Here is a 13,985-nt window from a genome sequence, read left to right as displayed (position 1 = left end):
ATGTTTCCATGTTCTTATATGATTAGCTCTGACTCAGAAAGGAGAAACTTTTCACTTTGTCTGTCAAACCCAAACTATTTGACCTTCAAGGCAAGAAAAAACCCCCACAATTTTTGGATAAAATGTGGTGTTCCTGTCACTTATTCATTCAAGTAATTTGGGGGGAATTAAAAAAGTATAATCTAAAATTTTAAAGAATATTATTAGTGTTACCAGAGGCATAACAACAACATCTGGCACAACTGGTATTCAACGAACAAATAAAGAGAACCACATAGCAAGTTAATAGTCAAGATTATGAATGACTCCAAATAATTTACCTTCTTCTGATAAAGTCCTACCCTTATGATTTTTTAAAAATTTCCTATTTAATCATCACTTTGTACAATCTTTCCTAATTATATTTTGGCTTACAAATCTTCTTTTGTGAACTGTGATTATTTTTCTGAGAGGGAAAACAATTTGAGGTATTTTAAAATTTACAACATGCTCTGATATTTTCTTCAAACTGAGGATAGTCAGACTATTCAGAAGGGATAGGCACTGGCTTTTCAGCCACGGCAAGCACCCTAAGCTAGATCTGTCGAGATGGGAATACATCTACCATTTGGCACTCTATTGAGAAATATATTTGGCGAAAATATAACTGAGAAGAAGTTAAAATATCTTTGAGTGCAATATTTATTTTTTATTGGCAAGTTGTTGATGCTATAAAAACAGCTTTAATCTCCCGATAAATATCCTTGAATACTCTCTGTCAGAAGGTGGAGCTCTAAACATATCTGAAATACTGGCTTTTTATATGTGTGTTTCACAAATGTGCGTAATGAGGAGATCAAACCAGGAGTAAAGTCTTTAGAAAAATGGTTCTGAAGACTATTCCAGTTCTCTCAGGATAAAATCACCCACATCTCCCAATATGCACATGGTTAACTAACAAAAAAGATATTTAGTATGTTCCTTTGAAACTTCAATATATTGCCTACTCTAAAAACATAGGTATGGTAATTCAGAATAAAAGATAAAGTATATTTAAAAAATAAAGCACATTTAAAAAATCAGAACCATCTACTTGAACGTAGGCAAGATCGCTAATACTTACAAGCATCTCGGATGTAGAGCAACATGGCTATGAAGATATAATCAACTAAACTCAGGCTCAGGCCATCTGCAAACAAGGCATCCCAGACGACCAGAAGATCCTGCAGGGGGAACTCTCGTCCGAAGAGCAGTCGCACCCAACGTCTGGAGAGCAACAGACCAAATTCAGAAAACAGGACTTTCGCGAGTAACATAAAGAGCACTCATTTTCTCTTATAACTGTGAAAAAAATTATAATTTTTAACAGATCACACTGAGCAAATATTACCTATCAAAAATATAATATAGTAAAACTCGTTTTAAGCTTTCAAATGAATTTTGTAATTTCATAACTAGGCCACAATCATTAAGCTTTATTCATATATGTATCGAACACAAGTACAATATTAGAAAAGGGTAGAAATCTTTCATATTTAATAGAAATCACAAATCTCAAAAAGGCGAAGAGAAAAATGGATATACATAGTCTGAAAGTTGTAAGGTTACAAGGTAAAAATTACAATTTTCCAAAATTTTATGATCACTACTGATTTTTTTGGTCAAGCATAGACAGTTATTTCAAATGAAACATATAGTGATACTTAATTTTCAACTTCAGAATAGATACGCCTTATCAGCGAGGTTATCTTTCTGGGGGTGTTTTCAAAACACAGTCACTTTTATGGCCAGGAAAAAGGCTATCTATGCTACAGAGAGACATAAGCAGCTAATAAGAATACTAAACAAGGCTGTATATAATTATGTATCATAAATAGGAACACTTCAGACTTTTAATAAATGCTAACTAAGCTACCAACATCTAATTCTTATAAGAAAATTAAAATAATTCACTTTGATATGTTTTATCCACTTACTTCTAATTTTATATAACATGACCGCAAATTTCCTTACACAAGCCTTTCTCTAAGAACTTCAGCTAGAATTCTTTGTGATTCTGGCACACAGCAACGAATAAAAAATTCCAGATTTCTAGTACCACCAAATAGTACAGAATAGAGGAAATTCTTTAAAAATTAGTTAACAGATATTACCTCTTTGCAAAATTTGAAACCAAATATAACCATCTGTGGGGTTAAAGTGAGGCCAAAAAAAAAATCAAATACTTTCTTTAGGGAGTATTACATTTAAGGAGGAACCAAAGCTGTGACAAAATAGTGTATAACTACACATATATATCACAGTTTATTAGGAACCATATGATCAAATACTTAAGTTCTTTTATTCATACTATCAAATTAATCAACAGGGTAATTTTCTTTTCAACTAAATCTTAAATTATGTTACTCATCTTCTCAGGAAAAGAAATTTAATGCCTAAGTAACATTTATCTTTTTAAAAATGTTACAGTATCATTTACAATTTTTATCTACCTTTCAATTCTTATTCCACTGCTAATACAAGAGGTGACTGAAAGAAAACACTCTTTTGTCTAATACGCCTGTATTTACATGGCTTAGGAGAAAACATTATTTCTCTACATATTTCTAATTCTCTCAAATTATAAATGCTAGTATTTACTCTTTTAAGAAGTGCAAACATACCTCTAAATTAAATAGGTTGCTCTTCTTAATTACAAAGAATTAACTGGTCTCACCAAGAGTATCAGGAGAAACAGAATGCAAAAGTACCTGGATTAAAGCATTTTGGGCACCTGTTTAAAGGAACTTTAAACTGATAACCATATCTGCATTATGAAATGACTAAAACATCTAGAACATGGTCATTCATGGTCATTCAACTGAGCAACTAGAAGAAAAATTTATCAATGAAAAAAACTGATGAGGATCTAACGTATAACATGGTGACTATGGTTGATAACACTGTATTTAATAACTGAAATTTGCTAAGATAGTACAACTTAAATGTTCTCACCAAAAAAAGAGAGAAATATGTGAGGTGACAGATGTGTTAACTAACTAGAGGCATCCTTTCACAACGAACGTGTACATCGAATTAACATGATGGGCACTTGAAATATCTTACAATTTTGTCAATTATACTTCAATAAAGCTAAGAAAAAGAAAGAAAAAGACAGAGAGAAAGGGAAAGAAAGAAAAAATAAAATTATCTTGGTTTAATGGATAGACAAATTTCGGCAGTTTCAAAATTGAACATTTAACTGATTCCTCCTGGTTCATATCAGGATGCCAATACAAAATTCAAGCATCACACCTATAAAATAGTGCTGTACCCTGAACTTGCCCCTTTCATTCTTGGAGGCTGTTTTAATGCTTTCTTTATTTGAATAAGCCCATTTAGTAACTACTCTGCTGTTTCCTGAAAAACATTGCTTTTGCTCAGCCTTCTGATATGTAGGGGAAAATTTTCTAGGCGTTTTCCCTGATATTTCCTATTGAAAGCAAAATTACTTTTGAAAAAAGTTGACATCTATCACACTATAATAGACACCATTTAGCAAAACAAGAAAGAAACTGATCAAGGTTAATACACACCAGAGATGAGAATACAATATTATCTTTGCCCTCCTTCCTTAGAGCTTGAATTCCTCTCATTTTTTTATGGACAATCACATCTTTGGTTTCATCACAGACAGTGCTTCAAGAGCAAAAAAAGAAACAAAGTAGCCTATTTTTTAGAAATAATATATATTCCTATTATTTCTACAACAAAATACCTAGTTATTGCTCAAACTTCTTCTCTTGCAACCTTTCTACTGAGTAGGGTTGTATTAGCTTAGATTCAAAAATGACCCCACAGAAATATACCTGCAGCAATTTCCACTGCAGCACCATTAGGAGGGGCACTGCAAACACCTAGTAATCTACACTGAATAAAACATATGTTCGAAACTACACAGAATGTAAGTCCTCAGTACTTTTATATTTAATGTGTAATCTATGATGTGCTGCTTTATAAATGTTTTACATTGCTTTATTTTTGAAGTTTCACCTTGCCAAGTACATTGCTAAATAATTCCAGGGCAAGGACCAAATTCTGCACACCTGTGTGTGTGTGTGTGTGTGTGTATGTGAGAGAGAGAGGGAGAAAGTTCTTTGTAAGGAGCTCTGTACACTTTGCTAAGTGCTCTATGTGTTTACCAAAGTATTGTTACACTCATTGTAAAGCCACCTGTCACGCTACTGAGAAGCAAAAGAGTAGCTAAATTGGAAGGACAGGAATTGATCTTGTTAGTGGCAGCAGAAAAATAATCCAAGAAGTGGGAAAAAACCAACACACAAGGAAAAAAATTTATTATTAGATGCTTAGCATGTTCCTTTTATATAAGACTGTAAGTTGTACATACAAGGATATTAAAGCAAAATATAGTTTCCTCTATTTTATATGCAATTATAGGAAAATTAAGGACAAATTCTAAAAATATTTAAGAAGTACCATATGATAAATGAAATGCTTTGGGACCAACAATGACCTTATCAAAAATTTAATCATTTTTATCCTAGCTGGATTTAGTTCATACATATATTCACCACACACAAAATTTCCTGTGCTATTTTGAGCTTTCTTCATTGAGCCTAAAAGCCAAGGAAAAATTCAGTTCGTTATGGAATGAGTTACCAATAGAAATTATTTCAGTAAGCTTTTGTATTCTTAGAAAGGAACACTTACTCTCAGCAATGAGGTCTTATAAAGAAGTCACTCCTAAAATTAACATGCTTTTATTGCAGTTAAAAATATTTAGCTAGCGTTTAAGATACACTTAAGGGTAGCATTAAACCTTCCTTTCTCCTTACAGATAGCTTCAGTTTAATTGCTTGATACTATTAATCGTGCTTTATGTACGTTACACCTGCAGATTGCAATGCTCACAACCATATACATTTCATCACTTGTGATAATACAATAATTCATATTTTACCAGACCTACTTAGTAATTAAAATCTACACAAACAAAAAAGACTATCTGAGGTATTAAATTTAATAATAAACCACCCAAATACAGGACAGTTTCTATGTTTGCACGTATAACACTATTCTCAATTTTAAATTTCTGTGTAATTAAGCTGCTATCCCCAGGGGATCAGTAACTCCTGATGGTGTTATTGCTTGGTGAATGACCCATGGAAACACCAAGAGAAATCCATTTTTTACCAATCAGTTTATGAAAATGACCAATTTGACTGAGGTTTAAATAAACAGTCTTAATCCAACATGGCTGTAGCAGGCTATACAGGCAGAAAGAAATTTTTATACCAGATCTTCATTTCCTTTTGTTTTCCTTTAATGACCCTTTAGTGAGATATGGATATAGCCACCTTAAAAAAAAGACAAGTTAAGTAGAAAAGGTATATTCATTTAACAAACATTATAAGAGCTTCTTAAGTAATCTGTGATCAGGAAATGATAGCATTGGGCAAGCATATTGCAACATAAAAGGGCAACATTAGATTTTTGCTTAATGATATTAATTTTGTCTTTTGCTTTCTGTTCACTTGCACTTTTCAAAGCTAACAATTAACTTTTAAATAATCCATGCCTGGTGGCAACAAACACAGAATCCAAATTCTGTATTAGTATCAGAGAAAACAAAAGCAAACCGAAGTGTCCATGTCTGTGGGGTGCATCTCCTTGACGGCGTTTAGGTTCTTCTTCTATTAGGTTCCTTTGTACTCAGTTCTTTTTAAATTAATTTACCCTGAGTTTTCCTTTATATCAACTCTGTGAAAACAGCCTTAAAATTAGAACCAAATATTGTAGTTATTATAATTAGGGTCACAAGGCATTCTCATCTTTAATTCTAACTTCTTTGGAGAGCAAAGCTACAAAAGACGGAAGCCAAAATAAATCATTTTTTCCAATTTCACATTTATTCTTCTTCTAACGGCTCTGCAGAATACATTATCAGAAGATGCTTGGCCTGTTTTATAATTTTTTTTTTTACCTAGTCAACTATTTCAATTCAGTCCTCTTAAAAATGTTTGGGATCTGCATGCATTACAGAAAGATTTGAATACTTAAAACCCATCAAACTCTGCTTTAAAAATAGAAGGAACTGAAACTTTGAATTAGTCATCATTCTTAAAGAACTCAAATTTGCTTTCTAAGTGCTCCTTGTAATCCACGGGTTGAACCTAGCTTGAATTTGGCTTTCTGGCAACACATGTTAAACCTAATTTAACCCCCACAGGATATGTACAAGAATTGTTAAGTGTATTTTTGACTTTGGGGAAAATTCTCTGTTCTTTTCAGAGGGCAGTTCATAGCCCTTTATTAAGGAAAGTTTCTTATTCCAAAATAAGTTCCTAATAATTATCACCCATTCCTACTGTAATTTATTCTCTTTGGCAAGTGTTTGAAGCTGTTTTGTCAGAACAACTGCAATACGCCCTTTGCAAAAATAGTCTGAATGGAAACAGAGCCTGTGTATCTATGTTTTTCCAGAGGTATAAGATGCTCATGAGAGTGTTGAGCATAGATGACCATCATATGTTCTGAGGCTGTATAATCCTCGAACATTTTCACACACACAAATACACACACACACACACTGACATGCCCCTCTTTTAGAGGCTTACCTGCTATTTGGATTATAAGCATGGCAGTTCAAGGACTGAGTAATTTTAGGATGTGTGATTTACCAGCATATTCAAATAAAGTTAGTGAAAGATGGCAATATTCCAATATAGATTTAGTTGTATAGGATGTGCTTTCTGAGAATCCTACCGTGCATTCCAACTAGGGTGCAGGTGGAATCTTAGCCCTGACTCAAGAGGACTATGGGGGTAAAAGTTGCTGAGAAGTAATTTCTCTACCCTATCACTTACTTGGGCTCCACTACAAGTGAGCTACTGGGCATCTCCTTGAGAAAATTACTTGGAAGCCACTACTGCCTATGAATAACACAAAGAATTAATGTACAGTTGGTGGTGATGCTGGGAAATTAATTTTTGGCTCTGTGAATACTAGTTTTTACTACAGATAATTTTTACTTCTAGAAATTCTATAAATAGGCTTTATTCTGTCATTTTACCTTCAGGAAAAGGAATTATGATCAAATCAGCTTTCTAAATGAGAATACAGAAAATTGCTAAAAATAATTGCTCCTATCTTTCCTAATCTGAAAGTCATTAAAAAGCAAAACTTATGTGACTTTACTTTTTTGAAATTGTTGTAGACTATTTTAAATACTGATGGGATGTTATCCTCTCTGAATAACACTTTTCACCTTCCTCTGCATAAATCTCCTAATACATTTATATACATTGTTGGAAGAACTGACAGGAGGTATAACACTAAGCTGAGAAATATCAGGATCCATGTGATTCTGGATGGAGGTAAAACCACAAATCTGCAGGTGGCCATACGTCATCAAGAGAGTCAGACTGAACCCATTCCTAAAAGGCAGCAGTGGTGTCTGATTCCCTTTGACCTCTTCTCACTTACCTAGAGCTGTAAACACCCTCTGGGGTTGGTTTTCAGAGGCCCTCTCTTCCTTCTCTTCTTCCCATTCCCACAAAGCACCCCGATCCTTTCTGGCTGCTCAAGAGGCTCAGACAAGTGCATCACTCAGGCCTGATGTTCCGTATCTATTAGTGTCATTGCTCCCTAATCACTGAGATAAAAGCACTGATAAGCAAATCCTATGAAAAGGTTAGTTACTGATAGTTCAGTTTGGTTTCTCTTCTTTCTCCAGCAGATCACAAGCTCCTTGGGGCTATTTGGTATTGGACATAGAATAGTGGGTTAACAAGAATTTATTAATTAATATGAATCCTCCTCCCCAAGTCAGCTCTTCTTAACCAGGGGTCTTCTTGCTCTTGAGCCTACATCCTTGATCTCCCATAGGTTTCCACGCTGCTCTTTAGATATTTCCCTGGGCTTCTGTCATCTCTGTAGTGATCCCTGAACACACACACTAAGTAGTAAGTGATCACACCTATGTAGGAATTGATTGAGGCCTTCCTAAGCCCTCTTGGACCTCCCCCCTCCATTTCCTAAACTCTGGCTCCTGATTGCCCATACCCTCAGCTGAGGCCTGTAGTCTACTAGGACCTTGCTACTCAAACTATGATCTTATGACTAGCACCATCACCTGGGAGCTTGTTAGAAATGCTGAGTCCCAGGCTCCCACTATAGCCCTACTAGATCAGAATCTTCATTTTAATAAGACCTCCAGGTGATCTGTGTGTATATTAAAGTGTGAGAAGCACTGAACTAGGTGACAGATCCCTTATTTCCTGCCCATTTTGGTGCCAGCTCTCAGGGCTCCTAAAACCCACCATGCATTCATGTAAAATGTTATTCTAGGAGGAGAGAAAAGGCTTAAACAAATGGATGACTCTTGTAAGTAGAGTAGTGGTCTCAAACTTTAGCATGCATCATACTTGCCTGAAGGGCTTATTAAAACATAGATTGCTAGAACCCATCCTCAAAGTTTTCTGATTCTGATTCTGAGATTTAGGTGGGGCCTGATAATCTTCATTTTGAACTAGTTCCCTGGAGTTGCTGATGCTGCTGATCTGCAGACCACAGTATGAGAATCACTACACAGGAAGTTCTGGTTTCTCTCCACATCTCCTCAGCTTAGTCCTGGGCATGGGTCCTCAAATCAGCTTACTCAACATGTCTAGTCATTGCACCAGTTGCCACTAAGCATCTAATGGCTGGGACACAAAGCACATACAGCCAAATCTCTCTCAACATTCTATCTGTATTAACATCTATACCTTTTTTCCAGGAAACACTACTATAAAAACATGATACAAGAAAATGGAGAGACACAGACAATGGGGGAGAGGGAGAAGGCCTCCCAAACACTGGGAGAAGCTGGGACACCAGATTTTTTAAAAATTCTCAGTATAACATGAAGAAATGCCAAAAGAATACTATAAGACTTGTGACATTTTTAAATGCTAACATTTACAAGTCAATGTTTTTTAACCATAAATTTACTATGATGGGTACATATAATCTCATTTGAAGGTGGAGTGAACACTCTAAATTTGAGGCCCTTTGTGTTTAGTCCTGAGCTAATGGCTCTCCTGGGTCTCTTGTGATTGGCTCTAATGAGGTAAGAGAGTTGGGACATGGTAGGACATGGCTGATTAGCCAAGAACAAAGAGATAGAGCCCAGAGAGGAGGTAGCAAGTGCACAAAAGGGGCAGAGAATCCCAATACCACCAGGACCCAAAAGGACATTCTCCTACTCCCTATGCAGAAACCCTGTGATAGTGGGAAACTGACTGAACGGTCATCTACTCGGTGTTCATCTATTCTGTGTCACCCTAAGCTTCCGCGCAATCAACTCGCTCAGATGGATCTGATTGCCTCTAAAACAAAATGTGCATTTAAAATGTTATTCCTGGAAAAATAAAGAGCTAGACTCTAAGAGATGTCCCCCCAAGGGTATTACTTCCAACTCCATGAGGTACTGGTGGAAAAGAGATTTCAGGATAGGGGAGTTTTCCCAGAACCTCTCAAATCTCAATGCACAGTTGAAATAAAGGAAGAAGCAGAGGCTATTTATTCAAAGCTTGCTACACCAAGGGAATCAGCTACCATCACTTGTGTTTGGCAAAGAATCAAAAGCAGTCAGGGGAGTGAGAAAGCTTTAGAGTAAAAAAAACGGGAAGGCTTCAGGTGGGCCTGATTGGAGGTTCTAAGAGAGGGAGTAGGCTAACTAGAAGAGGAGCATCATAAGTGATTGATTTGGGGAGCATATTTGGCTTTCTCTGCTTGGTCCTGAGTTGGAAATGGACAAAAATAGGGAAGTTGGCAGTCGTTTACCAAGTCCTGATTGTTCTGGGCTGATTTTGCTGCAGAGGTTATGGTTGGCTTCCTGGGCTTCTTATGCAGGTTAGAGTTCTATTGTCCTGTATTGTCTGGCCATTGTCTATTTGCATATTTAGTCTTTCAATACAGACTCCTGGCTTCTCAGCCTATGCCTCTGCCCAATCTGGAACTAGCTACAGTTATGGAAATTCACAAAATTACTTTCTCCGATAGTTCTTAAGTCCAAATGGAGACAAGTTTGAGGTAGTGGCAATAGGTGTCATTTCCCTCTTTACAAAACTTTATGAAAAGTATAAAATAGTGAAACAAATTCAATTTCCTATATAAATAGAGAGGAGTTGTGAGCCCCTTTGAGAATTTAATCACGTTTAAGAGCCCTCTTTCCTAAAATACACACCCACACCCACAAACATACCACAGCTACTCATGTGCAAATCATTTCAGGAGTTAGCTGATCCATGGACCTTAAGTTGAAAAGTCATGCTCTATATTATTGTCTATTTTAGATGCTTGTATTGCCATGGAAAGTTATATTCTATTGAAAAGAATACATAGCCTCCTTGCGCCTATTTTAAAGTAAGTCCTTGCATTCTAAAAGAATAGATTATCTTCCTTCTTGAAGGGTCTCTGGATTAAGCCCCTGCTACTGAGTAGCTAATCTATGTGGCTCAGCTGTTCGAACAGCCTATAAGTTAGCACCATATTGGGAAAATATCCATGACTTGGCAAAAGTCATCTTCATTAAGCTGGGGGTGTGACGGCTGGGTACATCCTTCACTGACTTCCTCTCCTGGCTCATGGTAGACCTGACCTAACCATAAGTAAGACTGCTATGAAAAACATCAAGGATCTTCATTTAAGAAGTATTTGCTGAATTTCAACTCTGTGGCAGGTACTGTGCTAGGCCCTAGATCAGAGGATATACTGACAACTTTCAATCATTAACATAAAAATTATCCAAAGTAAAATTCTAATTCAATAAAAGTCCTATCAATCTGGGTTCCCACAGTCACTTTGCATTTTTCTGTGCCCCCTCCCCACCAAGACCCCTCATCAACCAGGGTATGTTCAGGGAATGCAAACTAATGGCAACATTAGCAAAATATAATTAGGAAGGTAAAACAATTAAAAACATTACTAAACACATTTCAAAGCCAAGTATTAATTGTTTTTGGATTATCCACCATTTGGGATTCTATGTGCCCTAGTTCCTATCCACTAATGCAGACAAATGAAGAGCTGAATGTATCTGCATGGAGCCCAGATGACCTACAAGTGGGCAGGGAGAGACAGAGGAAAAAAGAAAACCCTGATGGAGCCAGTGAGGGCAAAGCACAGTCAACGCCACCACAGTCATTACTTTGGGTATACGGGTTTGGTGGGAAGTTCAGAAGTCCAACTCACTTATCACATATTACCTTCTCCTAGTTGTAGAAGCAAAATGGAAACAAAAGGGGGTTAAAGAAGATTTGGCTGCTCTGTTTTATCCCTAGCCATCTAACTAATAACTGAAGTTTAGTGCCCAAAGAAACTTACAATCAATTATCTATGTGTGTGTAAATTTTTTTTTAAATAAGAATATATATACTAAGCAAGGAAAACATATTTTCTTATGCATAGGAGATTGCAACTCAATGTTTTAAAAAATCCACACAATTTCTGATGATAATGGCAAATATCGTGCATTTATATGACTTTTTTGATCTCTAAAAGTACTATCAAATTTATGTTCTAAAAATAAGCCTTAACCCTCTAAAAGCAGTATTTCTTCAAGTGGTCTGTGAAACACATGCATTGGATCACCTGTAGAAAAACTCGTGCAAGTTTCAGAGAAAGGTGATTTCTTTGCTCACCCTCGGTACATAACCATGGATCCAAGCATGCAGGGCAGGCACCTGCAAATTACAGATGCCTGACAGGAGCACGTGGCCCTGTGCACACCCATCAAAAGCAGACTACAGATTTATAAAACGATAATTTAACTCCTAGCTCAGTGTTCCCTAGTCTAACGTTTTTATACTCCTCTTGAATTCTCCTGTTTAATGCTCAAAGGATACCTAATTCAAATTCATATAAAAAAATCACCTCTTCACAATAATGACCGAGTAACAAGACTTAGAATGTACAATATCTACTCTTGCTGTCATCTGCGTGGTAACTGAGTTTTTCTGAGGAGAAGAAATGAAGCTTTCTGCAGGACTTATTTTGATGAATCATGATCTGCTATTTCTCGAGTACCCCAGTTACAATACAGTGGTAATTACAGCTACAGGACCCTACAAGATTTAGAGTGCTTCCTTTCAAGGAAACTCATTAAGGAAACTATAAAGAACTAAGAACTTACAAAGAAAAATTAATTGCCACTTTTGGTCAGCCGATTTTAGAAAGACTTATGAGGTCTAGAATTGTATATCGGACTAATGGAGAAAGCAGAAACTCAGTGAAGTCTAGCTTACTGAGGGCATCATGGTATATAATATGTTCATAAATTAATCTGCTCGTAAACCAACTCAAATATGAAGCACAAAAACATCACATAAAATACTGTAAATTTATTTTCATCAACACTCATTTCCTTTCCACATCAGCTAGCAGTTGCTGTGGCTGAGTGCTGATGCCAAGCAGCTACAAATCCGTGATCTCAAAACCTGCAGTGTTGCTCTCTGACTACAGCCTCCTATCTCACCATCTTTCTCACTTCCTAAATTCTTTTATTTCCTGTGAATCAAAATGAAAACTATGTAGTGTTACTGTTCTGTTAATTTAATTTTTTTGCAAACAGTGAAAAAGAATTTTAAAGTGTAATAGGACATACAATGAGAAGTAATTTCGCTTCCCATCCCACATCCTGTCCCTCCAAATCTACCTTTCTAAGGGTACTCAATGTTCTTTCATAACATAGAGACATTTTTATGCATGCCTGTACTTTTAAAAAACATATATGGGAACATACTGTACCATGTATTTTTAAATTTAACAATATAATTGTTAAAAAGGAGATCATCCGAAATCAACATTTACAGAAATACTTTATCTCTTTTTACGGTTGCACAGTATTCCACTGAGTGGATGTATCAATATCTAACCAGTTCTTTTATTTTGGGGGCATTTAGATTACTTCCTTTATAATTACACATGAAATTGCATTGATTACCTTTGTATAGATCTTTGTGCTTGTACGTTTATCTTGGGAAGAAGCAAACTGCTTTCTTCATGTTACCTCAACACTTTAGTTTGATTGAGGGCTGTCTGACTGCAAAGAGTAGTACTGAGTGATCTCAGTAAAAAAAGGGGGCATTTGGGTAAGACAGTGTTTTTCAAAGTGTCATCTCCAGACCACTAGCATTAGCATCACCTAGGAATTCAAATTGCAAACTCTAAATCTTGCAGGGTCCTATAGCTGTAATTACCACTGTATTGTAACAGGGGTACTCATTCAAACTGCAAATTCTTGGACCTTACCCACCCTATACCTAACAAGTCAGAAATTCTGGGCAGGACCCACAATTTGTATTTGAACAAGCTCTCTGGGTGACTGTTCAAGTTTGAGAACCACTACTTTAAGAGCATATAAGTAGATATAGTCCTGGGACCCAAAGCTACCAGGGACCAAGGAAATTTCAGTGACCCCTAATATTTTCCACCTCTCTTAGACCATAGAGAGTTCTCTTTTCCCAGGCAGAAATTTTATTGTAACGTCAAAATTTATCAAACTTTTTCTTTATGGTTTATAAGTTTTTGAATTCTCCACCCAAGAAAATAAAAATAATAATTTTATTCCAGTTTTGTTTTTAATCACTGATCCATCTGGAATTTATTTTGGTGCAAAAACAGAGACATAGTTTCATAATTTACCAAACAGCTAGTTAGTTCTCAAAAGTGTATTACTGAATAATCCATTGTTTTCCCACTGAATTGAAATTCTACTTTTATCATATATTAAATTTCCATATGTACTGAGAGTCTGTTTCAGATTCTCTATTTTATTTCACCAGTTGGTCTTCCTAACTATGTGCCAATTCCAAACTGTTATAATTATGGTATCTTTATAGGGTAGTATCCCCTTATCCATAGTTTCACGTTCCATGGTTTCAGTTACCCATGGTTAACTATGGTCTAAAAATATTAAATGGAAAAGTCCAGAAATAAACAATTCTTAAATTTTAAACCGT

At 35.9% G+C, this 13,985-nt stretch overlaps 1 protein-coding gene across 2 annotated transcripts in view; it reads right to left on the bottom strand.

The window, feature by feature from the left end:
- TBC1D5 (TBC1 domain family member 5) overlaps window positions 1-13,985 on the bottom strand; it is a 564,348-nt gene that overhangs the window by 149,284 nt on the left and 401,079 nt on the right. For both annotated transcript variants that reach the window (XM_014842157.3, XM_014842161.3), the window contains exon 15: window positions 1,103-1,245. In XM_014842157.3, the coding sequence (XP_014697643.2) occupies window positions 1,103-1,245 (143 nt within the window). The remainder of the gene's footprint in view (window positions 1-1,102; window positions 1,246-13,985) is intronic.

This window comes from Equus asinus, chromosome 21 (genome assembly GCF_041296235.1).
Source record: "Equus asinus isolate D_3611 breed Donkey chromosome 21, EquAss-T2T_v2, whole genome shotgun sequence".
NCBI lineage: Eukaryota > Metazoa > Chordata > Mammalia > Perissodactyla > Equidae > Equus > Equus asinus.
This window is presented reverse-complemented; position numbering and strand designations above follow the sequence as displayed.